This window comes from Pleurodeles waltl, chromosome 5, assembly GCF_031143425.1.
Source record: "Pleurodeles waltl isolate 20211129_DDA chromosome 5, aPleWal1.hap1.20221129, whole genome shotgun sequence".
Lineage (NCBI taxonomy): Eukaryota > Metazoa > Chordata > Amphibia > Caudata > Salamandridae > Pleurodeles > Pleurodeles waltl.
Window position 1 is genome coordinate 430,538,111 of NC_090444.1, and position 26,239 is coordinate 430,564,349.

The 26,239-nt window shown below is 43.2% G+C and overlaps 1 protein-coding gene across 4 annotated transcripts in view; it reads right to left on the reverse strand.

Annotated features, from left to right (window-relative positions):
- The window catches only part of FAM161A (FAM161 centrosomal protein A), a 128,428-nt gene that overhangs the window by 26,038 nt on the left and 76,151 nt on the right, over positions 1-26,239 (reverse strand). For 2 of the 4 annotated variants that reach the window (XM_069234198.1, XM_069234197.1), the window contains 4 exons: positions 10,842-11,086; positions 8,769-9,935; positions 8,151-8,318; positions 2,709-2,808 (listed from right to left, as the gene is read on the reverse strand). In XM_069234198.1, the coding sequence (XP_069090299.1) occupies positions 2,709-2,808; positions 8,151-8,318; positions 8,769-9,935; positions 10,842-11,086 (1,680 nt within the window). Of the gene's footprint in view, positions 1-2,708; positions 2,809-8,150; positions 8,319-8,768; positions 9,936-10,841; positions 11,087-16,948; positions 17,334-26,239 lie in introns of those variants that run through there. The other 2 variants (XM_069234200.1, XM_069234199.1) reach the window with 2 other exon arrangements.

Here is a 26,239-nt window from a genome sequence, read left to right on the forward strand (position 1 = left end):
CATGAACTCCACATTCTCATAAGAACTGTTCAAATTATTTTAGGCCTACAGCGTTATGGCTGTGTTCATGGCTGCTTGAAAAGACTTGTTGGGGGATGTTTTTCTTCTTATTCTTCTTCTTAATAAAAAGGCTTCTTGCTCAAGCAGGGGTTATGATTTGTTAGGTCCCTGTGTTCTAGACAAGCATACCTGTAGGGATCACATTGGGTGTTCTTGGACGATCAGTAGAAAGGTGTTGTTCCCAGCTAATTCAGTTTGGTCCCCTGAATATTCAAGATGTTCTACAGGTTTTGCAATGGCTTTGCTTTAAACAATGAAAACAGGCAGATGGCCCGGTTATATTGTATGAACAGTAGGTATTTTGTTTTCAACATTTTAATTGTGGAAGGTGGAACATGGCCAGTGAGTTGTGGTGTGGCTGTCTTTTCATCGGGTACATGTTATTATGTTTTACTTTATATTTTATAGTGGAGTTAAGGTAGATGGGTTGGAACATGAATGAACTTAAAAATATGTAAAGGGTCAAAGGTCCAGGCCTCAGAGGTGGGCAGGATGGGACAAAAAGCATGGAGTAGTGAACAGAAAGAGGGCTTTGGGCTGCTTAGGAGATGAATACCTCACCATACATATTTCTATAGGTCATTTTCGGGATTCTCAGAATTAATTGTGTTAAGTCACTCAAGGCCTCTCCAGAAACTATAATCATCTTTTACAAGTGTTGTGTCTTCTCCTTGCTTTTCCCTAGTTTTCACCTCTTTCTCCTTGCTTCCCCCCCCCCACTTTTTGTGTGCTGTCCTTACTTCTCCCTCAATTTCACTGCTTTCTTTGTTTATTCCCGTTTTTTGTGCACCTCTCCCTGCTTTTCCCTAGTTCTTACTGCTCTCGCCTTGCTTTTCCCTCATTTTTTGAGTGCCTTCTCCTTGCTTTTCCCTCGTTTTTTTAGTGCCTTCTCCTTGCTTTTCTCTAATTATCACTGCTTTCTCCTTGGTTGTTTTCCGGTATTTTTGTGTGCCTTCTCCTTGCTTTTCCCTCGTTTTGATTAGTTTCTCCTTGCTTTTTCCCACGTTTTTTGTGTGCCTTTTCCTTGATTTTCCCTTGTTTTCCTTGCTTTCTCCTTGACCCCCACAGTTTTTTGTGTGCCATCTTCTTGCTTTTCCTTTGTTTTCACTGCTTCATCCGGGACCTGCAAGCACCTGGACACCCTGCGAGTGATTAGACGAGCTTCACAAATCCTTATTGATAGATTGATTCCACTCTGAGGGATCTGTTGCTCACAAGGGGAGTAGGATGATCATTCACGGCGAGTGGGGAGGTGCTCCATCACTAAGGTACCACCATTAAAGGCTCATAAAATCAATTCGGTGCCCTTTGGGTATTTTAACAAATTTGCATCTATCAATTGTCAGTATGATCTCGGGGCTCTCTTCAGATCCTGCCTAGAAGCCAAATAAACAGTCTTCATGTCTACTGTTTCTTTTAATCAACTGCCTCATTTACACAACTAGGTGTGCTAATTCTTCTCTGCAGCGTACTCAGAGCAGTATGATTCCATCCATGATCCCACTTAGTTCTATAAGTTTGGATTTCTTCCATCATTCGCATCCAAGGTTGTTAGTGTGTAGCTGACTTTCTCATCGTAGGTGCTACACAGTTTCGCAAATCACAATTTTGGTTTTGCCCTAAGATCTCTTCCTCCCTCCCAGCGTGGGCCCACAGCTCTCAGTTTTGTCCATCCAAACAACCCTGTCTCTCAATCAGCTTGTCTCACCTTCTAGTCCTACAAAGTTAGAATCTCACGTTTCAATGGCTCAGAAGATCGAAGTCCTATCTTTCACAATACTTTGTCTCAGGATACTGCTTGTACGCTACTACACTTCATTACTCCGTGCACTGCAAGTGAGACGTTTTATCTATGCTTTGCTGTAGAACACAAAGCAAAATGAGGGAATGGTTAGATGTCATTTTCGTGATGCATATAAGGCTTCTTCTTTAGAGCGTAGGTTGCCCTCCCTGCAATTCACTGACTCAGCTGGTGTAGCCCTTTCTATCAAACATTCACATTTTCTATAGTGCATGTCCCACATGTTTGTAGCCTTGCCGCACCCCAATTATATGTTATTTTTAAGAAACAGCAAGTGAAGGGGAGATAAGGGAGGTGAGGCGCAAGTTATACCTTGTTTTCCTCTACTCGTGAGCAGATGGGCAGGGGATCTAAGGAGCCATATACAACATATAACTGTAGAGGGGTAGCTGCCAATAATGTGGAGTTTTCCACCTTACGGGGTAAAGTGACATCAACTCCAGCTTCACTCCTGTTATATATTTGATATCACTTGCAACCCGTGGTTGGAAAACAATCCCATTAGAGACAGGCACCTATCAATAATTATATTTCAAAACTCCTTGTGTTGGCCACTTTGCACATTAATTTCCCATATTTTCCATCTTACCACATAGTGCTGACCAAAGCTAATCTTGGCAAATTTCTTTTTGTGGAACTTCTGGCTGGCTGGGATGACAATTACTTACAGGCATGGGAATAGCAGAAAGCATCGCAAGGCATGTTTTCCCCCCTCGGTCTAAACTATACTAACACTAACTAGACAGTGATTTCTCTAGCAATGTTTTGAGGCAACGGAATTGCAATTTTTTTTAAAAAAATGAATTTAATGAGCAAATGTATAGCAAAAAGGATTTTTAAAAAACACCTGTGTAGCTCTTTCCAGCAGCAGCGGCCTCTTGTCTATTCGGGCTTCCATCTGTCCCAGCTCCTGAAAATACTCTCTCATTCTTTGCCTCTCATGATCTCTATCACAAGGATTAATCAGGAGTAAAAGAGATATTTTTAGATAAATTAGATACATGAAGACATACAAAAATGTAATCCAATTCATTGTGGAAGTTAAATGGGTCAAATCAAAAGAAACAGGCAAAATATAAAAGAATGTCAATCAAATGGCAATATTAAGAATTGGCAGTTATAGAACTATGATTTGAGACGTCTACTGAAAAAAAGGAAGGTGTCGGAGAAAATGCAGCTTATGAGTCAGATACCCAAAGTAATTTTTGCTTAGAGATATCCCTACATTGTTGTGGTCATGCTACACATTTAGGGTGAATCGAGGTTTCTTTGCAATTGCATAATCTTTTTTTGTGCTAAGACATCCAACACCAGTCTCACATGTGCTCAAAGCAATAGTAATAGCAGGAGGATATCATCTAATCATAAAATGCTCAAATTTATTTTATTTTATCAACTTCATTTATCAAATTTTCAAAAAACAATGCAGTTGTTAGCCTCATGCCTGTCCAGAGGCTCACAAGTTTCCACCAGATCCGCAAATCTCAAAACAAGTCCTGAATAAATAGAGCTTTTTTGTTTAATCAATACCATAAGTAGTTGATGTCGAAGACATTAGTATATGATCTACATACTTTAGCCAAGCGCATGTAAAACAACAAGGCCTCTACCAATTTGGAATAAAAGAAAAATATGCACAGTCTTAAGATTTTACTACATCAAATATACAGTAAAACCGGTCTTACATTTAGTCCCACCAATCACAAATCTCAAAAATAAGTACTGCTGACCAAGAAATTTCAAATACAGTCCCCATGAGTGCTTGGTTCTAGCTTATAAGCTTATCCAGTGTAATATAATTATTAATCTAATATATAAATTAGACAAGCTAGAATTTTACATTCCTGGAGACCTTATAGGTTCCTACAGGTAGGTTCACAACACCAAAACCTTGCTCAAGCAATTCTTTACACAGCATTATGTGCATATCTGTCCGGCAGCAAATACCTCAAATATGCCTATGGTAAGAGCCAGATTCAATTTCCCCATCAAGTGGGCAGTACAGACGATCTAATTGAGGACAAAAACACATGGCAATACCCCTCACATGGACAGAATTTGCTTCTCAAAATACTTGCCCATTCTCATGCATTTATACATCACTTGCACACAGCACACACATAGTTTCATGTACTCAGGCAGGAGTCCTTGTTTCCCGCACTGCATGAGACTGATTGCTTTGCTGCGAACACTTACACACACTCAAGTGAGCCTAACACCTGTTGAGATGTGGTAAGTGTGCACCTTTGGCTGCAGCCTCTGCTCGCCAGAAACACTGGGTCACGCAATGCTTCTCCACGTCCACCTCAACACTGGCAGAATGAAGAGTGGACCATCACCACAATACTACAACCAGCTGGTCTGCCAGCAGGCTTTTTTCCATCCATTCACCTAGGATCTGGATCAACATCCCCATATCCATAAGGATATGCTCCTACTTAGCAAAGAGTTGAATACACCTCTTTACAGAACACTACACCACAATGCAGCAACTATCCGCTAACCAGCTACCTCTCCCTATCAATGCTTGACTGTATGCTTATATTTAACCATGTTCAATGCTCTGCTGCCTTTGTGGCTAGGTTGGCACTAAACAAATACCGCATACCTAGCGAACTTAGTACTTTTTCATGTGCTCAGCACAGAAGCAAGCAGGCTTTTTAAAAATCTGTTTTTCTGCCTAAAGTGCCCAGAGAACAATATAAACTTTGGCTGAATGTGTTCGATCACTCCTGCTGAGTGGCACAGGAGGTACTAAAACATTTTCCACAGCTGCTTTTGATTCCCCAGACCAGCCTTGGGTGGCAATATCTTTTGCTGGAGATAAGAGAGCTAGATCAAACACCAGCCTATGTCCATATGGCTAAAGGAACATGATAACCCACCAGCTATGTCAGGAAAAGCGATAAACTTAGAAGTAACCATGAACTCAGATCTATGCCTTACACCATATGCCAATGAGGTCACAAGGAGCTTGTTCTACATAATGAAGACACTACAACACATACTCCCATACCTTTGACACCAGTAAATACTACAGGTTAGCCCTGCCCTCGTGATCTCTAAGCTCGACTAAGCTAATAGCCTATACCTTAGAACCCTTTCCTTCATCATATGCAGAATTAAAATAAAATCCAAAATGCTGTAGAAGTCTCCTCCTCTGCCTTCACCCGAGAACACAATTCCAATCATGTAACATTCTACTGGCTACCTGCAGCTTGCCGATCAATGCTCAAAGCACTTGGTATCATGCACAGAGCCTCCCAACGAAAGAACCACTATCCATACAAATTAAATTTAAGCAATACAAATAAAAAGGACACTACATTTCAGGCTGGCATGGATCGTCGTACGGGGTTACAAAAATGAGGACCCTCTTTATCTCTGGAACTCACTGCCATCTAAGATTTGAAGCATTTAGAGCATCTAAAATTTAGAGGTGAAAACATGGTTGTACCCAAGATAATTTCATCAACCGCTGACCTTGGGATAGAAACAAGAACAATAACCCCTGCTACCAATATAAACATGGTCCAGAGCTACGGAACAATCCCGAGGAGCGCTTTATAACAAGGAGGCAGATCCAGGCACCCAATCCAAAGCCCTACCCAACACAGCCTTGGAATGAAATAATGGAAAAGCTGGCATTAGAAGTGCTGTATCCCGTTTCTCTAGTTGGAAATCTGGCTCACTATGGGTACATGAGTAAGCACAGTTGGCACATGAATATACACAAACCTGACCACCATCATTGTTTAGTTTTGACAGTTTGTTTCTCCCACCAGGTTATGCGGGCAATGAGCATCGTCCAAATCAATTGGTATGTTTCATGACACAACTATAAAAGGTCGCGCCCCCCTTCCATTTGAGTCCTCTACACGGAGCGCTTGGTATCTCAGTGGAAACCAAGGAGCCTCCAAGTGCCAGAAAGAGGAAGGTAAAGAGAGGTACAGGGAGCGGGAGTTCCTGGCAGGAAAGTGTAAATCTCCACTCAGTGCCCAGAATACTGATGTGTGGTGGGTTGTCAGTGATCTGTCCCTTCTGGGTTCCTAGTGGTGCTGCTGCTCTACAAGTAAGAAGTGAAAATGAACTCAATGTCTGCTTGCAATGCAGCCATTGTGCTTGCCCCTTTGCCTGTCGCAGCTTCTAATCTGCCTGAGAATGGCCTAACTTCTCCAATATGCTTCAAATGGCACAGTGTGAGATGGCTGCTCTGAGTGTAAACGTTTGTAAAGGAGGTTGTTGAGTAAGTAAACTTCACGTTGCCTTCTGACAACATAGACTTCACTTTGTGATTCAAGTGCTACTTGTTATCACTTCCTTCATAGTCGGGTATTATTGTACACTACACACTGTACGCAAAATCACCCATAGCAGGTTTTTCAATTTTACAGTGTAGGCCTAGTTCCGGATTGAGCACATGAAAAACTGAATCCCTCAATAGCATGGCAGGTTCCTCACTGTACGCAGATGGGAGAGTGGGGGTGGGTTTTGTTTTAGATGTTTTCTGTACATACACCACAGCATCTTATAGAAGCTTCACACCCAATACTTTTCACACACAGAAACACAACGGCCCTTTCAGTTGTGAGCAGGCCTCTACTGAGGTTGTCAATGCGTGTTTGTTTTGTCTTTTTCACCCGTCAGATGGTGAAGAATATCTGGTCAAACAAAGTTCTGTCTGAGTTGTGGTATCACACTTGCAGCATTAAGCCACACTGTCCCCCCTTGTAATGCGCTGATGCCATAACGAGAGGGTAAAAGAGGTCCGGGGAATAACACTGGGAAGAAGCTTTGAAATGAGCACAAATCTACAGATTTGTGGCTCGGAAAGTTATTTTGACTATGAAGCCACTTTCCCAAGAACATCTGGAATGCGTTGCAATGCACAGTTTAGCAAACAGTACCACAAACACAACCAAAATATCTGACACAGCCAACTTTTTTTCATATGACATTTGGAATTATCAGGCCTGTGGGTAAATTGCTGGTTTGCTGCACAGTTACAGGTGACACTGATTAGCCTCAATTACCTGTCAATGGAACCGATGTTTGGATATTAACAATTAAGCGTTCTTGCCTTCTGTAAAGGCCGTAAACCACTGGTACGCTCAAAACGTGCTCAAAGGGGGCAAAGCAACAAACATCTACTGGTGCCTGGCAACATGTGAGCAATAAAGTTGTTAGAACTCCTACCCTAATCTCACCCAAAACAGGCAAAAGCGCACACACGGTTCTGTCTGCATCATATCCTTGCCACTGAACCTAGATTGCAGGCAAACAACAGCGGGCAATGTCAAGGTGTTCAACCAGTTAATTGTTTAACCAACAATTATCAGCTGCAGCAAGAGGGCAAAATGAGGGGAAGAGCAATTAACAGCTGTTAACACCCAGCAACATGTGGATTATAAGGTTATTACAGCACAGAGGGAGTTGAACTCTCAGGTCTTTATAACAACCCTTCATCACAATACATTAACCATTCACAAACCAGCTACCTCTCTCCTATCACTGGCTGACTCTAGGCCAGTGAAGCCATCTCCTGCCTTTCAACTAGACTTGCGCTAAAGAAATACCATACACCTATAGACAGCCCCATAATCTCCATTAGCAGATGCACACAAACAGAGTCATTGCCCCAGCCTGCTCTATAACCCCAGCTTCGCAGTCTTTCTGAGCCTAGAATACAGGCAAACACTAGTAGGTAGTGTCTGCCTTCTACGCATTCGGATTTGCTGAGCCATATTTACCTATCTATCTATCTATCTATATTGCTAATTTACATTCATGTTTGATAGTCCCAGGTCCTCTGTTTGATGTTTCGTTATTCGGGTCTGGACTCTGAAAATTATTCTCTCACATTTTTGATGTTTCCTTTGCATACTGTATATTTGATCAGTGTTAAAATAGGCTTATATCTATTCATCACAATGTACAGATTTTAACTGAATTTTCTTTGCTATAGCAATAAGTACTGTTTCATTTTGTAGCTGCATTGTTTGCAATCTATTCATTGTTCTCTGTGCATTGTAACTATTCGATTTCATTTTACTCTCCAGGATGTAAAATAATGAAATTGGAAGTACAAAATATGTGTGTATCTAAAAGATAGCAGGATTGTTTTGATTGATAAAACTCGTCTAACAAACAACTATCCATGATTTTCCAATGTGGCTCATCTTACTAGACTAACATCGAACACCTGGTTATCAATTAGCAGGAGTATCATATGCCAATATAGCAGAATCGTATGCTTGTCATTCAACTCTAATTCTACGAAAATTAATACCTTAATTGTTTTATTTTGGTTTTAGACATTTGGGCTATGCTCTTATGTGAGTCACTGGCTCTAGCGCGGGTTGTTATAAGTTTCTGCAGTTTTTCCATCCTCTGTTTCTGCTGTGCTCGTCTCTTTTTTTGGTCTTCTTCCAGCTTTGCCTTTTCCATAATGGATTGCCTGGGTAAGAACACAAACTAATGCTGAGTCTTTGTGATTCTGTCTGGGACTTCAGGAGGTTTCTGAAGGTAACTAGTAGGGTAAATGTTAATGGACCAAGGGGAAGGTAAATGTGTGGATTTTTGGGTATGCTCACTAGGGAGGAACACATGGCAGGAGCACCAGGATGGACAAGGAATGTCTTCACTATTTTCATCTAGTTCTAGAAAGGAAATTGAGAAAACACACAAGAAGATTTAGCACCCCCAGTCTTTGCATTTCTCTGTAATAGGAACTGCAAATTACTTCAAAAAGAAAACAAATACATTTTAGTGAGGCCAAATATTGTGATATGATTCAAATGCTTGCTACATTTGTACATTAAAGGTAAATTAGTGATGTCTAATTCCCTCTACGTTTGTAATCTTTTCAATCAAAATATTGGATTGGAAATTTCACATGCAGCTTTACCTAATTGCTTGCTGACGTCGTTTTGTAGATTCGGTGGTTCTCGGCGGCTCATACTCCAAGGCTCTACAAAGAGATGAGCTTGCGCTGTAGCATCCTGACCGTGGCTTGCGCCTTGGAGTCTGGTACGGCCAACGGGTTTCATACAACACCTCTTCATCTGCTTGAATGTCCTCCAGGATCTTTGCTTTATTGGATGCTATTTGCAGTGTACGGAGGCAAAAGGGCTCGCATATAGTGACAGGTTTAGAGTCTTTCTTTTTGAGGAGTTGTTTCTGAAACTTTCTGTGGAGCTCCTCAAAGTCAGGCACCTGCGAGTTGATTTTGGGCTTATGCTGCGGTTCCTCTGATTGTAAGCATTTGTGTTTGTGTGTGGCCAGTTTGGAGCGGGATGCCAGAAAACTTCTGGGCTCAACTGAGCTCTGTAAAAGTTCTTGAGCTCTCATCTGCATTTTAATCCCTCTGTAGAGCTCCTCTTCCTGTAACCGGTCACTGTTATTGCTGCTGTAGATTGATTTAGGAACAGGCTTTGCCTTAAATGGGCGTGCTTTCTTTCTGGGAGCTGGAAGGGCCTCTAGCTGTTCTTTTAGCATTTCTTTCTTTCGCTCTTCTCTCTCAATAAACTGAAAAGGTTGTTGTGATGCCAAAAGAAGCTCTCTCCTTCGATCTTTCACAAATTTGCGCCGTTCATCCTTTCGTTCCATGATTTCACGATAAAGTGGGAGGAAAACAGAAGCTGGTACGGGATTAGCTTTGAACTTCTTTTGACATTCTGCTTCTTCCTCCAGATACTTCTTAAGTAAGTTGTTCTCCATTTCAATTTCAGACTTGGTTTTGACACAGTGTTGTTTTTTCTTGGCTTCTCGCAGGGTCATTTGGAAAGGCTCAGGAACTGTAATCTTTGGGGACCACTCCTTTGCCTTCTTTTCCTTTGCAGGCCTGGGTGACCTTTGTTTGCTTTCCACATAATCCTCGACAAAAAATCCATTCCACATTTTTAGGATCCGCTTCTCTGCCGGTGATAAAACTCTTAGTTCACTGATGGAACATTCTTCATTTAAATCATCTTCAGAGTCTTCAGATGTGCTGGAGTTAATGCTATTTAGGTCTAGCTCAGAAAAGGATTTTTGCAAATGATGTTTATTGAATGAATCTGATTTCCACGCTGATCTGGAAGATAAAATAAAACATGTGTTAATAAAATCTATTTGTATTTAATAGGTCAGGTCCAATCTTATGTGAGGGTTCCCACTGCGACAAGGGAGGAAGATGGGTAGTTACTGAGACGTTATCACAAGGGATCAGCATCATCAGAGGCTCAGTGTGAGGTCCTAAGAGAACCATTGCTACTCGGTGAATTTCTACAGAAACTGGTTCCAGGGAAACAAGGAAAATGATCCTTGGAGGTGACTAAAAGTTCCCCTAAATCGACAGCTGGACAAGCTCGTCTCGAATGTTATAGTCTCTCTGCATTAGACGGGCTATAAAAGCTCTACGGGCAGCACTTTACCCAAACTCTTTGCCATTGCAAAGCCTACGATTAGCTAAATTATGGGCTTTTCAACCGAAAAAAGGGGAGTACAAAGTACATACTGCGAGTCAGAAAAGACTTCCTGAATTCTTACGAATCAGGATGTCCTCGTCCAAGATCCTAAGACAGCTCAGGGTCAGGGTAAAGGAAGGCACTAGTAGGATTTCCTATTTGAGTTTCATCAGTAACAGCCGAGTTACACCTCCTGGCAGAAGGGCAGTGTAAAGGTCTATCCGAAGTCGATAACGAGACACAAGCATGTTTGCTGGAACAGGGTTTGTAGCCTGAAACCAAAGTAAAATCACAGAAAACAAAAATAAAGGCACAGTTTTCAAAGCATCATTTTTTGCCCTCTCTAACTATTCTGGGCACCCAGCAGTGAGGGGAGAAGAGTTAAGATATGCAGAGACGTCAATTGACGAGTATGAAACTAATCAAAAGGGGGCACGATATAACATAGTGCAGGATGAAAAGGTGGCTTCAAAGCACTTCTTGAGGCATTTCGTAAACAACAAACCTGACTCTAGATGTGATTACCAAGTTACCTAACATCACTCGTGTCCTGCTTGCAGTGGGGCACCACTCCCTCCAAATGAAGCTTTCTTTGGTACATGGATTCCAGCTGGGCCATGGTCTCTATGTGGGCTTTCTTTAGCTGCTCCAGCTGTGTGTAGTACTCTTTATTTGATTGGTTCATTTCAGCAAGGTGTGTCTGGACAAGAAAGTCGCGATTTACACTTTGATTGAAGGGTTGGCCACTCTCACTCTCAGATCCAGAGTCAAAGTCATCCTGAAGAAAGACAACAAAACCACCTGAGGATTTCACGTCAACACAGAGGACGAAGAAAGGTGGGTTGCTATTGGTGCGAAGATCTACGGGGCAGTTTTAACAAAGGCTTTTGTCATATACATGGAGGAAACTGTTGCTGTAACGGACAACTATACCATCGCACATCCTTCCTATGAATGGGACACACGGGCCCAGATCTGCTTTGCTATGTATAGGAGCGAGAACATCCAAAGGCGAGGGTTCTTGTGAGGGAAAACATAGAACTATTTGGGCCCATTAAGACAGCACACAACTTGGAATTTCTCCAACGATGAATCTATCAATATTTGACAGTGCAGAGCACCTCCTTTAACACAATGAACAACACGGCCTTATTGTATATGCAATGTGACCTTTGGCCCGCAGGCAAGGGCCATCACTGTTCCACTGATTAACTTCAACGTGCATGAGTAAATATACTCCACAGAATATGTCCACTGTGCCACAAAATGTGCCAAACATTTTGCAATCCACATGACTATTCTGCCACAGAATACCCTCCAGAAGACATGACCGATGCACAAGAAATAAGCTCAACATTAAACTGGAGAGTATACCCATAGAATCAGAGAATAAAAGAACTGGTGCTGGTGAGTGCATGGATATTTATGCATCAGAATTTAACCAATGTGTAAATTTTTTAGTATATTATAACAGTGCAACAAAGAAAACAAGTGTGGTGCCAGGCAATACACTCGGCTTTGGCAGGGAATGGTAATGGGGTGGGACTAACCCAAGAAGGTTTCACGTGATGCTACGATGGTAGGTTTTCAGTGGCAAGCACGTATGTAGCATGTCCTTCAGGCCGTACAGAGTGGGATGCAATCTCAATATGCCTTTGTAGTGGCCCATAGCCAGGTGGCACCTACGGTAACAGGACTTAGCAAACCCTTGGCCCCTGATAGGAGGTGACCGTTAAATGCACTTGTTTAAATTAAAAAACATGATTTATTGCTCCGAGGAGAGCTTGTGCATGGTTACCTGAAGTACAGTTACATCAGTCCTCACTCAGGTGGGAAGAGCAACCTGTTAACAATGCCTTAGTATGATTTACTTAATCTAGAACAGTGATTCTGAAAATGTTTTAGAACCACGGCAACCCACTTTTTAGAACGAACAAACGTTCACGACCCACTTAGCTTTAATGGACACGAGGGGAGCGATTTTGTAATGTAACTAAAGCATCATGCGGTAGTGCACTGTCATTTACAGACAGCACATTTGCCTTTGAAATGACCATTAAATCTGCACATACAGTTTTACTGTTAAAACTATACAGCACACCAATGATAATGTGTGGAAATCGGTGTTCAGTGAATATTTATCATTTGTGCATTACCAAGTAAAGTGTGTTGGTTTGTTTTGATTTTATTAAAATCTTTGCATCCATCGCACTTTAGAAGTATGAATAAATGTCCTTCACTTTTGCTTTCCTTACTGCTGAACGTTTACTGTTCAGTTACAGGTATTTATATTTTGTTGTGGGTTACAAAAAATGATCTCCTTTAGCCTTTTCTTTCGCAGTCTCTGTACACCAGCAAGATTGTCACATAGTTTATTTTACTTTTCTTTCTCGGAATGCAAACTGAGAGGCGTTTGTATACACCAGCCCCATGTTAAAAACAAAAAAATAAAAAAACACATAAGGAGATATTTGTTACAAGACATAGACTGACATTTGACCTCTGTCTACGAAACACAGCAAATGTGACAAGATAAATGCAAAATGTAAAGGCATCTGTATTTATTGCTTGGAATTTCATGACCCACAGTTTGGGAGACACTGATCTACAAAATATCATTGGTTACACAGTACCACTTAGCGTGTACCAACAACATGTATAGACACAATACTAAAACAGATTGTTCATCGGCCAGTTTCTCAACAAGAAGAGGACTCCTTTGTCATTGTTTTCAAGCCTATTGGAGACAACTTATCACTTGGCTTACATGGATAGATGAAGGTGATGACTCCAGGGGTACTGATACTGGCAGATGTCTCATGATGGGTTGAGAGGAAGAAAATTATAGATAATCTTAGGAGGCACAGTACAGTAAATTAGTTACAAACTTAGTGTGCTCTCCCTTTTGGTAATAATTTTACCCTGTTGTGAAGTCACACTCCATGTCTCTGCATCAACGCCATGGAGAAAAAACTGTTCTGTAAGTTGCATTACCAGGGGCAGGTGGCAGCTCTCAATTCTGCACATATTGATCCGGTGGAGCTTAAATTGTGCAAGTGGTTGCTAGTGAGCACTGTCTGGCACTTATCACACAGGAGTGGAACTTTTTAGTTCCAAGGTCCTTATGAAAAATAATGTTAGCTGGCCTGACTTTTATTGTATTCTCTGGTCTGCCTATTCAGGAGCAGGCTTTGGCATGTTAGTTGTTTGCACCAAACGTCCCTTTTTCCTTTTATTGGTCTAGCGCTACAATGTGAGTCGGGGAGAAGGAGGCATCAAGAGAAAGGAGAACCAGCAATGGAAATGGTTTCTGAGGCAGTGTAGGTTACTGCCTTACCAGCCGCCTACATTTCTGGGCTTCCAGGGCAAAATCTGCTGTCTGCTCTCTGCATAGATGGGTGGGTCAAGAAGTGCAGGAAGAGTCGCATCCTCTGTGATCCTGCGAAGCTCTTGGGCGGTTACATCACAGGACAGCGAGGCACTGTCCTGAAGCACTGTGGCTCTCTCTCAACATAGTGACATCCCAGCGCAGAACTGGGGAGAGACAAAGCAGAGCATGCACACCCTGTCATAAGCAAAATGGAGGCTCCACTGTACTTGCTAATGCCACCAATGCCACAGTGGCACATTGCGTTAATTCTGATCTTGTGTTGGGATTCTATGCTGTGAAGTGCCTTTGATCTATGCAGCTACTAGTTCTAGCTGGAGCCATCTGCTAAGGGGCTTAACAGGGAGGCTCAAGGGGGCCAGAGGACCTGGGTGAAAGGCATGTGCACTCCTCCACCCTATACCTCAAACATGGTAGCTACTCCTGAGGCCCAGTGAAGCCCATCTCTACCCTCCTCATCGCTGAAAAATGTACTCATTGCTCAGGGATTTCAAGTCACACAATAAGACTAAACCCCTCTCTTTTTGTTCTAAACTTTTCCAGTGAATTCCAGTAAAATATGATGCACCACAGTAATGTTTTTTTTGTACTCGCCCTGCACTTTGGGAGGAACAAGGTTAACAGTTTTCGATTGATTTATCATTTTCTATAACAAAGAATGCCCAGGAACTGGGTCTTCTTGCACTTAAACAGACTTTGCAACAATGATACCTAATATCTTGTAAACAGGTGGGTGTTTAGGTGCTTATGGAGATGCAGTAAGGATCTGGTGCATGGAGGGTGAGTGGGAGAGCATTCCATGGCTTAGCTTTCATCACTGCAAAATCTACATGTTATAGGGACTCTTGAGAAAATGGGTAGACTCTAAACGAAGGGCTTTGTGAGACAGCACCTTACAAAAAGATCTTTCACGTAGTTAGGTGCAGTCTGGTAACTATCTACATAAACTCGTTTATGAATGGGCAACCAGCTGGGTGTCTTCAGATAATAAATATAGCATTGCATATTTAGTCCGAGAATCAAATCAGGCAGTAGCTTTTTATATTGTCCTTAGCAATTAATAATAAACTGGGAAAGTCCACCCAAAAAGGAGTTACAGGAGTTGAACCTCCACAATATCAGAGGCTGGATCACAGTTTTCCAATTGGAAGGAAGATGAGGTGGAAGTAATACTTGAGACCTGTTCCTGAAACTTCAGGTGTGAAACCAATACTGCAAAATCTCAAGGTCTTCGGGGAGGTGGGGGGGGGGCCATGCAGTGATGCTCCCCAAAACTCCATCTAATCCCATTTGAGTAAGGTGGACTCGCTCGCTGCAAGTCCGGCCAGATGATGTTAAAAAAGTAAACTTTACCTGTTGCTGAACCTACAAAGGGAATTCAGTCCTCAAACATCCCTTAGAAGTGTTCACAATGGGAATGCATTATGTGCTCAGAATAACAAAAGTTCAGCCCACTATCTGACGCCCATTTCCACCATCCACTATTTACCTTCCTTGCTTGCAACTGGTGAACTGGGAGTAACACCTGTGTTGAGTGAATTGTGATCTCCTTTTTCAGTGTGATCCAACAGAAATGTGCATAAACCAATGCAACCAATGGTGGTGGAACATTCCCCGATCTCAAAACAATGATCTTGATGATGCCTCCATCTATGAAAGCTGCCCAGGTCCTGAGGCAGCCCAGTGTCAAATCACACCCTCATCTAATGGATCTCAGTCCTTTTTCACAGACCATGCATGAAACATGGTTTGGACCTCAGCACTTCCTGGCTCGTCAAAGGGCTTTGAGTACTTTACAAAAAGCAAAGTGATTCCATGTCAGATGCAGTGGCAGCTGGTGACATCTGAAAATGGTGGGGCGTAAAAGTTCTGGGTGAGTGCCGGGTGGTGAGCGAGCGTAGTGAGCGAGTCTGCCCGCTATAAGGAGGGTTTGAGGGTCCCCTTCCTTCCCCAGAGGCAATTTAGAAAAAAGAGTGGGCAAATTGTGCATTTTAAAGCACTTTTCAGAAAGTTAGAAGGTTAATAGAGCAAATGTGAAAGTGTAGTTATGACATCAATAAAGAAATTCCATATAATAATGACGTGTGGTGTGATGATTACTGGGGATGCATCCTCCAAAGATTCCACATGTATGGAACAATTGTATGAGAAGTGGTACGTAGGCACACAGAGGCTGCTGAAAGGTAATTTATTACAAAAACTGTGACGGGAACCACTTTCTAGAAAACAAGTTATTATTGTTTCATGTATTGCTCAGGAGAAAAATATGAGATGCCACCTTCTTCTGAATCCATGGGCACAATTTGGAAACAAGTGACATATCACCTATTTCCTTTAAAATACTGACCGCCTGACATAAGAGACAAACTCTGACCCCGAAAACTGGGCCAATCATTTTTCCTTCCCTTCAGCGCAACAAATGTAGAGAGATTTGCACACAGCTGGATCACCACTTTAATTAGATTTCATCCGCGAGGCACCAATATATTAGCATAAAGAGCTTTCTGTTACCTGGTAGTTTTTGAATTTCTGATGGGCTGACAGAGGAGAAATGCAACGGACCTGGGCTGAGTCCTGACTGGCACGGACACAGTGGGGGTGCAATATTCAAACGAGGCCTGGTGAGTGAGGTAGTCTGGGGAGTAGGACAGACGAGAATGTCCAAACGCATACAGAACAATACTAAAATGGCATAAATGTAAACATTGTTTAATTTCTTATTAATTTTGACAAAGTGAGGGCTCTACTATCTGCTCCTGCAGGAACTTTTTATATGTTAATAATACATATGGTTCACTGTAAAACATTTCAGGTAGAGACTATTAGTTCAAAGAGACCAGGTAAACAGCAAGTGTTGCGTTGCTTTAAAAGCCATAAATGTAGTTTTAAATAGTGGCTACTCGAATATGATGTCGGATAGGTTTTGATTACAAAAACGTCAACTCCTAAGTGGTCAGAGCTTGAATCATCTATGAGAATGTGCAGACGTTCGAACTGTACTTCTTACTTTCGATCAGCAAGCAGCACGTTTGGACCAAGTGGAAATTGTTTGAGTCTAAAAATGAATCTAAGTTTGTGGTGCACTATAGTGGCCAAAGTGTGTATGTATCCAAATTCAGACTCCCCAATGCAAAATAAAATTTGCTAAACATTCTTATATTTAGTGCATTGTACTAACAAAAACGACCCCGAAATATTGATATAACCATAATACTGACTTTCGAAATATCATTAAAGTAAGTGTATATTTACTTTTCACTCACAGCTTCTTCTTGATGATATTTCGGCAACTGAAAATAAATCTGCCATCTCGAAATTTCGGTCGGTCTATATTTTGAAGACAATGCTGTGGGGCAACGCCTACTTAACTATCAGGTGCTCTTGCACGATGCCTAGGTTCTCTTCCCTCGCAGAGCGCAGAGCAATTCTATGTCACAACCGGAGGCTCTGATTATGCTTCTCTTTCAATGCTTTAATAAACTCAGCAGCCAATAGGAAAGACTTTAGTAAAAAAAAAAAAAAAAAAACTACAAATCCCATGAACCCACCATAACATAACAGCAACCATAGAGACCAGCCCTATAAAAGCTCCGTGACCCAGTCTCTTCCTTTTTCTTTGCTGTTCTGCAGCCAGTTAAGTCATTTTCTCTCTTAGCGCGTTGCGAGGTTTACTGGTTTATTGTACTGATAGTTTAACCCTTGTATGTCGCACGCTATTCAAATATTGAATTTCACTGTGCGATCATCATTAAGACATCAGGCACCCTGCCGCCTTCGTCTTTTGTGGAGCAGGAGCCTTTCGGGGAGCAGAACTGCGCGACTTGGTCACGCAGTCCTATTTTTATTTCTTTTACGGGCTGTGCACACACGAGCCGGCCGGCGTTTCTTCCTCCTCGTTGAGGGATTGCCGACTCGTGTGTTCTCCTTGGCAGACGTGCCTCCTTCTTGCAGCGTGTTCTGGGCCCTGAAATTAGAGTATTCCTATTCAGACCTCTGCTGCCTTTCAGCCCTGAGCTCCCTTTGAACGCCCTGCCAGATTTCTCTCAGGGTTGCAAAATGGTTTATAGGCTTACACCTAGAGCTTATTGCAGGTGCTCCCTTCACTTTTGAATTATTGCTTCACTTGCTTTGGGGTATATACAGGGAGTGCAGAATTATTAGGCAAGTTGTATTTTTGAGGATTAACTTTATTATTGAACAACCATGTTCTCAATGAACCCAAAAAACTCATTAATATCAAAGCTGAATATTTTTGGAAGTAGTTTTTAGTTTGTTTTTAGTTTTAGCTATGTTAGGGGGATATCTGTGTGTGCAGGTGACTATTACTGTGCATAATTATTAGGCAACTTAACAAAAAACAAATATATACCCATTTCAATTATTTATTATTACCAGTGAAACCAATATAACATCTCAACATTCACAAATATACATTTCTGACATTCAAAAACAAAACAAAAACAAATCAGTGACCAATATAGCCACCTTTCTTTGCAAGGACACTCAAAAGCCTGCCATCCATGGATTCTGTCAGTGTTTTGATCTGTTCACCATCAACATTGCGTGCAGCAGCAACCACAGCCTCCCAGACACTGTTAAGAGAGGTGTACTGTTTTCCCTCCTTGTAAATCTCACATTTGATGATGGACCACAGGTTCTCAATGGGGTTCAGATCAGGTGAACAAGGAGGCCATGTCATTAGATTTCCTTCTTTTATACCCTTTCTTGCCAGCCACGCTGTGGAGTACTTGGACGCGTGTGATGGAGCATTGTCCTGCATGAAAATCATGTTTTTCTTGAAGGATGCAGACTTCTTCCTGTACCACTGCTTGAAGAAGGTGTCTTCCAGGAACTGGCAGTAGGACTGGGAGTTGAGCTTGACTCCATCCTCAACCCGAAAAGGCCCCACAAGCTCATCTTTGATGATACCAGCCCAAACCAGTACTCCACCTCCACCTTGCTGGCGTCTGAGTCGGACTGGAGCTCTCTGCCCTTTACCAATCCAGCCACGGGCCCATCCATCTGGCCCATCAAGACTCACTCTCATTTCATCAGTCCATAAACCTTAGAAAAATCAGTCTTGAGATATTTCTTGGCCCAGACTTGACGTTTCAGCTTGTGTGTCTTGTTCAGTGGTGGTCGTCTTTCAGCCTTTCTTACCTTGGCCATGTCTCTGAGTATTGCACACCTTGTGCTTTTGGGCACTCCAGTGATGTTGCAGCTCTGAAATATGGCCAAACTGGTGGCAAGTGGCATCGTGGCAGCTGCACGCTTGACTTTTCTCAGTTCATGGGCAGTTATTTTGCGCCTTGGTTTTTCCACACGCTTCTTGCGACCCTGTTGACTATTTTGAATGAAATGCTTGATTGTTCGATGATCACGCTTCAGAAGCTTTGCAATTTTAAGAGTGCTGCATCCCTCTGCAAGATATCTCACTATTTTTGACTTTTCTGAGCCTGTCAAGTCCTTCTTTTGACCCATTTTGCCAAAGGAAAGGAAGTTGCCTAATAATTATGCACACCTGATATAGGGTGTTGATGTCATTAGACCACACCCCTTCTCATTACAGAGATGCACATCACCTAATATGCTTAATTGGTAGTAGGCTTTCGAGCCTATACAGCTTGGAGTAAGACAACATGCATAAAGAGGATGATGTGGTCAAAATACTCATTTGCCTAATAATTCTGCACTCCCTGTATATATATATATATATATATATATATATATATATACATATATATATATATATACATATTTATTTATATATTTCTAAGCTCCCCCTCTCCCCTTGCTACAGTGGTGTTGCAACCCAATTTTGAGACGGTCCTTTTAATACTGACCAACATGCACGAAGAATATCTAGAAGGGGATGAAGGCTACTATTATGAAGAAACTCACGCAAGTTCCTTTGAGCAAGACCTAGTGCACGTGCTGGACGCAGGTGTGTGCCAGACAGTTAATGATGCACTAGCCAAGGCTATTACCCCCTTAAAACACCACCTTTACAGGTTTGCGCAACAGCAGGGCTGGCTTCCCCCCGCGGGGGGCATGATTGAAGGTTCTTCTAATCCACCCGCCAAAGACATTCATGCGAAAGCCTTCGAAAAACTAACAGCGTACTTAATCACTGAACAACCTTATTGTATTCCTACAGCTCCTCACTCAGATGACTTATCAGAGGATTCTGATGCTAATTCATCTCGTAACTCGTCCATGGGTGACCCCCAACCGCGCAAACGAAAAGCAAAGTCCCATCATACCTCTGCCACCAAACAAGCTAAACTTTTAACTATTGAACCAGTGGAGATAATCCATCCCAGATCCACTGCTTGGATTCCTCCCCCTGAAGTAACAGACTATGGGGGTCATTACGACCCTGGCGGTCGGAGACCACCAGGGGTAATGTAGCGTCCGTACCGCCAACAGGCTGGCGGTACGGAGGCCCTCATTACGACAGCGGCGGTAGCGCGGCGGTAGCACCGCGGTCGCACCGCCGGGGCCGGCGGTTTCCCGCCATTTTAGCCCCGGCGGTGATAATCCGCCAGGGCAGCGCTGTCCTGGGGATTATGACACCCCTACCACCAGCCTGTTTCTGGCGGTTTGCACCGCCAGGAAGAGGCTGGCGGTAAGGGGTGTCCTGGGGCCCCTGCACTGCCCATGCCACTGGCATGGGCAGTGCAGGGGCCCCTAACAGGGCCCCGGCCTGCTTTTCACTGTCTGCACAGCAGACAGTGAAAAGCACGACGGGTGCTACTGCACCCGTCGCAAGGCCGCAACACCGCCGGCTCCTATGTTGCGGCCTCATCCCCGCCGGGCCAGCGGGGATGTCGTAATGGGGGCCGCAGGAGTGCGGCCGCCGCCCGCCAAGGTCGTAATCACCCCCTATGTGAAAGATCACATTCGGCAAGAGTTTAATAAAGAAGTGCTGGCTCGTTTACGCTCAGAATCTCCCAGACCGGATCTCCCTGACAAAGTGACGGAGACACTTGAATTAGATCCTTCCATGGTTACATACTTCAAGAAGTATACAAAAGATCCTAAGAAAGGATTCGACAGGGCTTGGAAATCCTGTCAAGACAAACTCTTGGACTTGCCAGGCCCCTTGACTAAGATCTTGGAACTGGCTTATCAAGCGAAGGAATCCAATTCTCCTGTGGACACGGAAACCCTTATTGGTTGGTCACAAAGGGCGATTTGCATGTTGGGTAATACCATCTGCGCTATTTCAAATGATTGACGCTGTTCCATCCTTATGAAACTGGATCCTAAGTTAGCAGGCCTTGCATCTTCAGAAGCGGGTTCAGCAGTCCAAGGTCTCTTATTCGGGGCACCTTTCTTAAAAGAACTTTCTAAGTTCGTTGCTACCTTTTCCAGTTTGGATAAAGCTCAGGGTTCTATCAAGAGAGCTCTTCGTCCTCTTTTTTTCTCGGGCCAGACGCTTCAGGGGGCGACCGTTCGGCCACGGATATCAGAATTCCAATGGAGATAGCTTCCAAGGCCACAGGGGTAGAGGTGGTTACCAAGATCAGTCCACCACCTTCTATCCCTCAAGGCGGTCCTTCCGAGGCCGTTTTCGTAGAGGAAGGTTCAGAGGTGCAGCCGCCGCCATCCAAGACTCCTCTCCTGCAGGTGAGAATTATTCCTTGGGAAGAGATTTCTTTAGGGGGGGTCGCACTAGTTTTTTTTACCACAATTGGCAAAAACTCTCAAACGATCCTTGGGTACTGGAATCCATTCTCAGATTCAAAATATAATTTTTTCAATCACCCCATCAGTTAGCCCCCCCCCCCCCAAACACAATGTATTTTTCCCTCGCCGATCAGACTTTCATTCACAAAGAAATTATTGCTCTTCTGTCAAAGGAGGGGATAGAAGAAACAAGCTTACACCCCAGAGGTTTTGTGAGTCCCATCTTCCTAGTAGACAAAAAAAGGAGGCGGCTCAAGATTGGTTCTCAATTTGAAGGAATTCAATCAGTGGATTCTATACCGACATTTCTAAATGGAGGGGATCCACTTACTTCGAGACATTCTTCGGATAGGAGATTGGATGGTCCGTTTGGATCTGAAGGACACTTACCTGTCCATTCCTATTTCCCCACACCCACAGGCGATCCCTTCAATTTCGTTTGGAAGGAAAGATTTACGAATTCAAGCTTCTTCCCTTCGGCCTGTCGTCGGCTCCGTGATGCTTCACGAAGCGGATGAGACCGGTAGTGGAATGCCTGAGAGCCAGAGGTGTTCATCTGATCATTTACCTAGACAACATCATAATCATGTCCCAGTCCCCGCAAATGATAATGCTGCACCTGGAATGGGCAATATCTCTCCTTCAGGATCTGGGCTTTGTTATCAATGTCCAAAAATCCATCCTGATTCCTTCTCAATCTATAGAATTCCTAGGTTTCTTGGTGGACTCCCCTTCCGCTCAATTGATTCTTCCCCAAGTGAAGGTAAAGAAAATCAAGAGAGAATTGAGACTAGCATTGTCCAAGACGACTGGCTCCTTGAGATACCTGGCTCATATAGTGGGACTGCTATCGTCTTCTATTCAAGCGATTTTTCTGGGCCCCCTACACTACAGGTCCCTCCAACATCTGAAGATTATGCACTTGAACAAGGGTTTGGTCTTATTCCCAGTCAGCTCCTCTATCGGAGGAGGCGAGAATTGAGATATCTTGGTGGTTAACTCACATAGAGGCTTGGAAGGGCAGGGCCATCTTTCCCTGCTCTCCAAACCTAGTCATAGAGGCGGATGCCAGCCTTTGGGGTTGGAGTGCTCGTTGCGGCCATCTTTCCACCGGGGCTGTTGGTCTCCGGAAGAGCTGTCGATGCATATCAACTGCCTGGAACTCTTAGCGGGTTCCTTTGCTATCCTCAAGTTCTCAGGGGGCAGAGCGAAATGTTGTATTCTACTCCGGATGGACACTGTTTCAGCAGTTCGATATGTGAACAAATTGGGGGGAACCCGGTTACAGGTACTGACAGAGACTGCCAAAGATTTTTGGCATTATTGTCTCCAGAACCACATTTCCGTGACAGCAGAGTACCTTCCGGGTCAACGAAATGTGACAGCGGATTGGCACTCCCATCATCTGAGGGATTCCAGCGATTGGCGATTGCCTCCTCGTGTTTTCAGAGCTGTCATGCGGATATGGGGGCCGTGCTCAATCAACCTCTTCGCCTCCGGTCTGAACACACAGTTCCCGACATACTTCAGTTGGCGTCCGGATCCAGGAGCGAGAGCGACAGACACTTTCCTCCAGGATTGGACTCCTTCCCTAGCATATGCTTCCCCCCCTTTGTAATGATCCCCAGGGTCCTAGCACATCTTCGGAGACAGGAGGCGGAAATGGTGTTGATTACCCCATTTTGGAGAACACAACCCTGGTTTCCCATCATTATGGAGTTGGCCAGCACCCCTACCTGCCTCTTACCTTGGTCTTGGAATCTCTTCCTGGACCCGGGGAAATCTCCTCATCCTTTGATTTTATCAGGCCACCTGTCTCTACTGGCCTGGCGTCTTGCAGGCAAAATTGGAGCCTCCCAGGCCTTTCGAGCGAAGCTCAGGAATTCAATCAATCAATCCTGGGCCCCCCAACACTCAAACGCTATACCTCAGCTTGGCGACGCTGGTGTAGTTGGTGTTCTTCACGGGGTTCAGATCCCTTTACTGCCGATTGCACCTTGATCTTCAATATTCTAGCTTCCCTGACATGTGTTCATTGAAGGTAGACCTATTGGTCAGTTGCCTATGGTTTGTAAACTGATTCGAGGCATTAGGATGTTGAATCTGCCTCTTCCCAAATACTCTGAGCTTTGGGATGTTAACATTGTTTTACAGTTTTTAGACTCCTGGCCTTCCAATAAATATCTCTCCAGGAAACAACTGTCTGCTAAACTTACCAACTTACTTTGTCTTGTATCTTGTAAGCGAGTGTCTGACGTTAAAGCTCTGGACTTGGCAGGAAAAAGATTTTCTCCGGAAGGTGTTTCCTTTGTCATATCCAGAAGAACAAAATGCAATACCAGGGTAGTATCCTATCCAGTATTTCCTGATAACAAGAAACTCTGCGTAGTGCAATGTTTGAAGGATTATGAGGTGAGTATGGCCGAATTTCGGTCTGATATGTCGGGTCAATTGCTTATTTCTCTTCAAAAGCCATTTCGACCGGTTGCTTCGGCAACCCTTGCCAGATGGGTGAAATGGATTTTATCTGAAGCAGGCATTGACGGTTCCAAATTTGGTGCACATTCTGTGAGGGGTGCAATGGCATCAAAGCCCTTTGCCTTAGGTTCTCGCTTAGAGGACATATTGAACACAGCTGATTTGTCTTCCGATTCCACATTTGAGAGGTTTTATTATAAACCTATTCTGGATGTATCTTCAGTGGTAATGGCTAAGCTTTAAACTAGCATAATCAGAGCCTCCGGTCCTGACATAGAATAAAAAAAATTCTAGCTATCACGTCTAGAATTTTCAATTCTATTAAGGACACGGAGGCGAGGATTATCCCTCCCTTTGTTGGAAATTTCATTAGTAAAGTCTTTCTGGAAGTTTTTACATATTGTTTTATTATTTTCTCTTCCCACCCGGATTTTAACATTGTATTATATGCGGGGGAAAATATATATATATATTTAAATACGTTTGTTCTGATTTAACTTTGCTATTGTCACTCAAGGCAGTGTTTATGGCTACATATTTCTTGTTCTTGCCTTAGGTCAAGAGGACAAGTGATTGCATATCATTGCCTGGATACCTCCTTGGGACCCTGCTTCTTCCACTTCGTCGTCTGCTTCTTCGTCCTGGTTTTGATGTTCCATTGTTTCTTTCTGGACTTGAGGTTTTGTTTATGTGACTTTTGGGCATCAGTGAATTAACTGTGTCTATGTGCAAAGAAAGAGGAAGAGCCACTGGGTCAAAAAGGTTTGATAGGGCTGGTCTCTATGGTTGCTATTAAGTTATGGTGGGTTCATAGGATTTGTAGTTTTTTTTTAACTAAAGTCCTTCCTATTGGCTGCTGAGTTTATTGAAGCATGGAAAGAGAAGCATAATCCAAACCTCCATGTCCTTAATAGAATTGAAAATTCTAGACGCGATAGCTAGAAAAAATTTCAATGTCATAATCAATCAATCTGGGATTTGTAAAGCGCACTACTCATCCGTGAGGGTAATGACAAAAGTAAGGGGCGAGGGGGGGTGTTCGGAGGGGGTGTACTGCTCTTATGCTGCTTATAATGCTACCCAGCATAACAGCTGTGTTTGGATTGGCTAGGGCATGCACGCCCAACACTCCAATGAGGACTGATGTGGCTCTGTCTTTGCTGACGCAGCTCCACGCTAGCTCTCAATGGGGAAGCCTGAACTGCGCATGTCAGGTTGACCGGAGCCAAAATACCATCCAATCTGACATCTCATATAACAGCCTATGTTGCTCATCCTACCCAACACCCACCTACTATTTTCATAAGAGCTCCGTAGCCCCGCCCCCATGAGGAAGTACCATCAATGTAGGTAAGGTACTATTGAAATTGTAGAAATAATGAGTCTAGGATGTAGTGGCTCGAAGTACTGGGGTGGGGGGGGGGGTAACACCCCTGTAAAGGAACCGCTGCTGGTAAGATGCAACAAAGGGGCAGAGAATCCAAACGTGTAGCCATAAAATGAGAAGAGTGGCCTCCTGACCTGGAATAGTTAACTTCTGTAATTGAGGTCTGTCCCAGTGAGGATGATCTGAGAAGATAAGTAATATTCATTTGGAGTGAATATATAAGGGACCCTGGTCATAACATTGCGATGGACCAGAACTTGAATAAGAATAATTTGAAGATGCCGCACCCCCCCTGCTGAAGAATGGTCAAGCAAGAAGATACACAAAAGTGGTGTGGAAGATTAAAACTAATTTATAGGGAAGTGGTTTGTATTTGCTGAAGAAGATGAGAGAAGACGCATTGGTAACCCAAGGTAAAGTGAATTAAAGTAGTCAAGAATCAACAGAATAGTGGTTTGAGTTTAAAAGAAATCGTGGGAAGAAATCAAGAATTTTCCTCAAAAGACGTTGCCAAAAGCAAGAATAGGAAATCTTGTTCACCTCGGTGGTCAAAGAAAGCTTGATGTCAAACCATAATCCTAAACTACAAATCTCGGCTCCACAGGGAGAATCCCAAACTATGTGGCCACCAAGTATTGGATCAAAGTGTAGCTCATTTTCCAACCAAAGGAACCTCTCTAAATTTACTGGGGAAAAGAGTACAGTATTCTCTATGGCATGCAGATTTTTTGTGTGTAAGCAGAAAAATCGGTATACTACCCCCCCAAAAAACTCAGAATGGGTGAAATTGATCACACCCTATAAAGTTCGAACCCCAGAAAGTCAGAATTTATCAGGTGTGATAAACAGTATCGACCCCTCTGGGCCACTCATAATCAGGGCTGTGTTTCTTCTAGCACACAGACATCCTTCACCCACCGTGATTTCAGACTGCCCACAGTTATGCAGTTGCAAAATTTCAGTGTGGATGAGAGACAATGCGGATG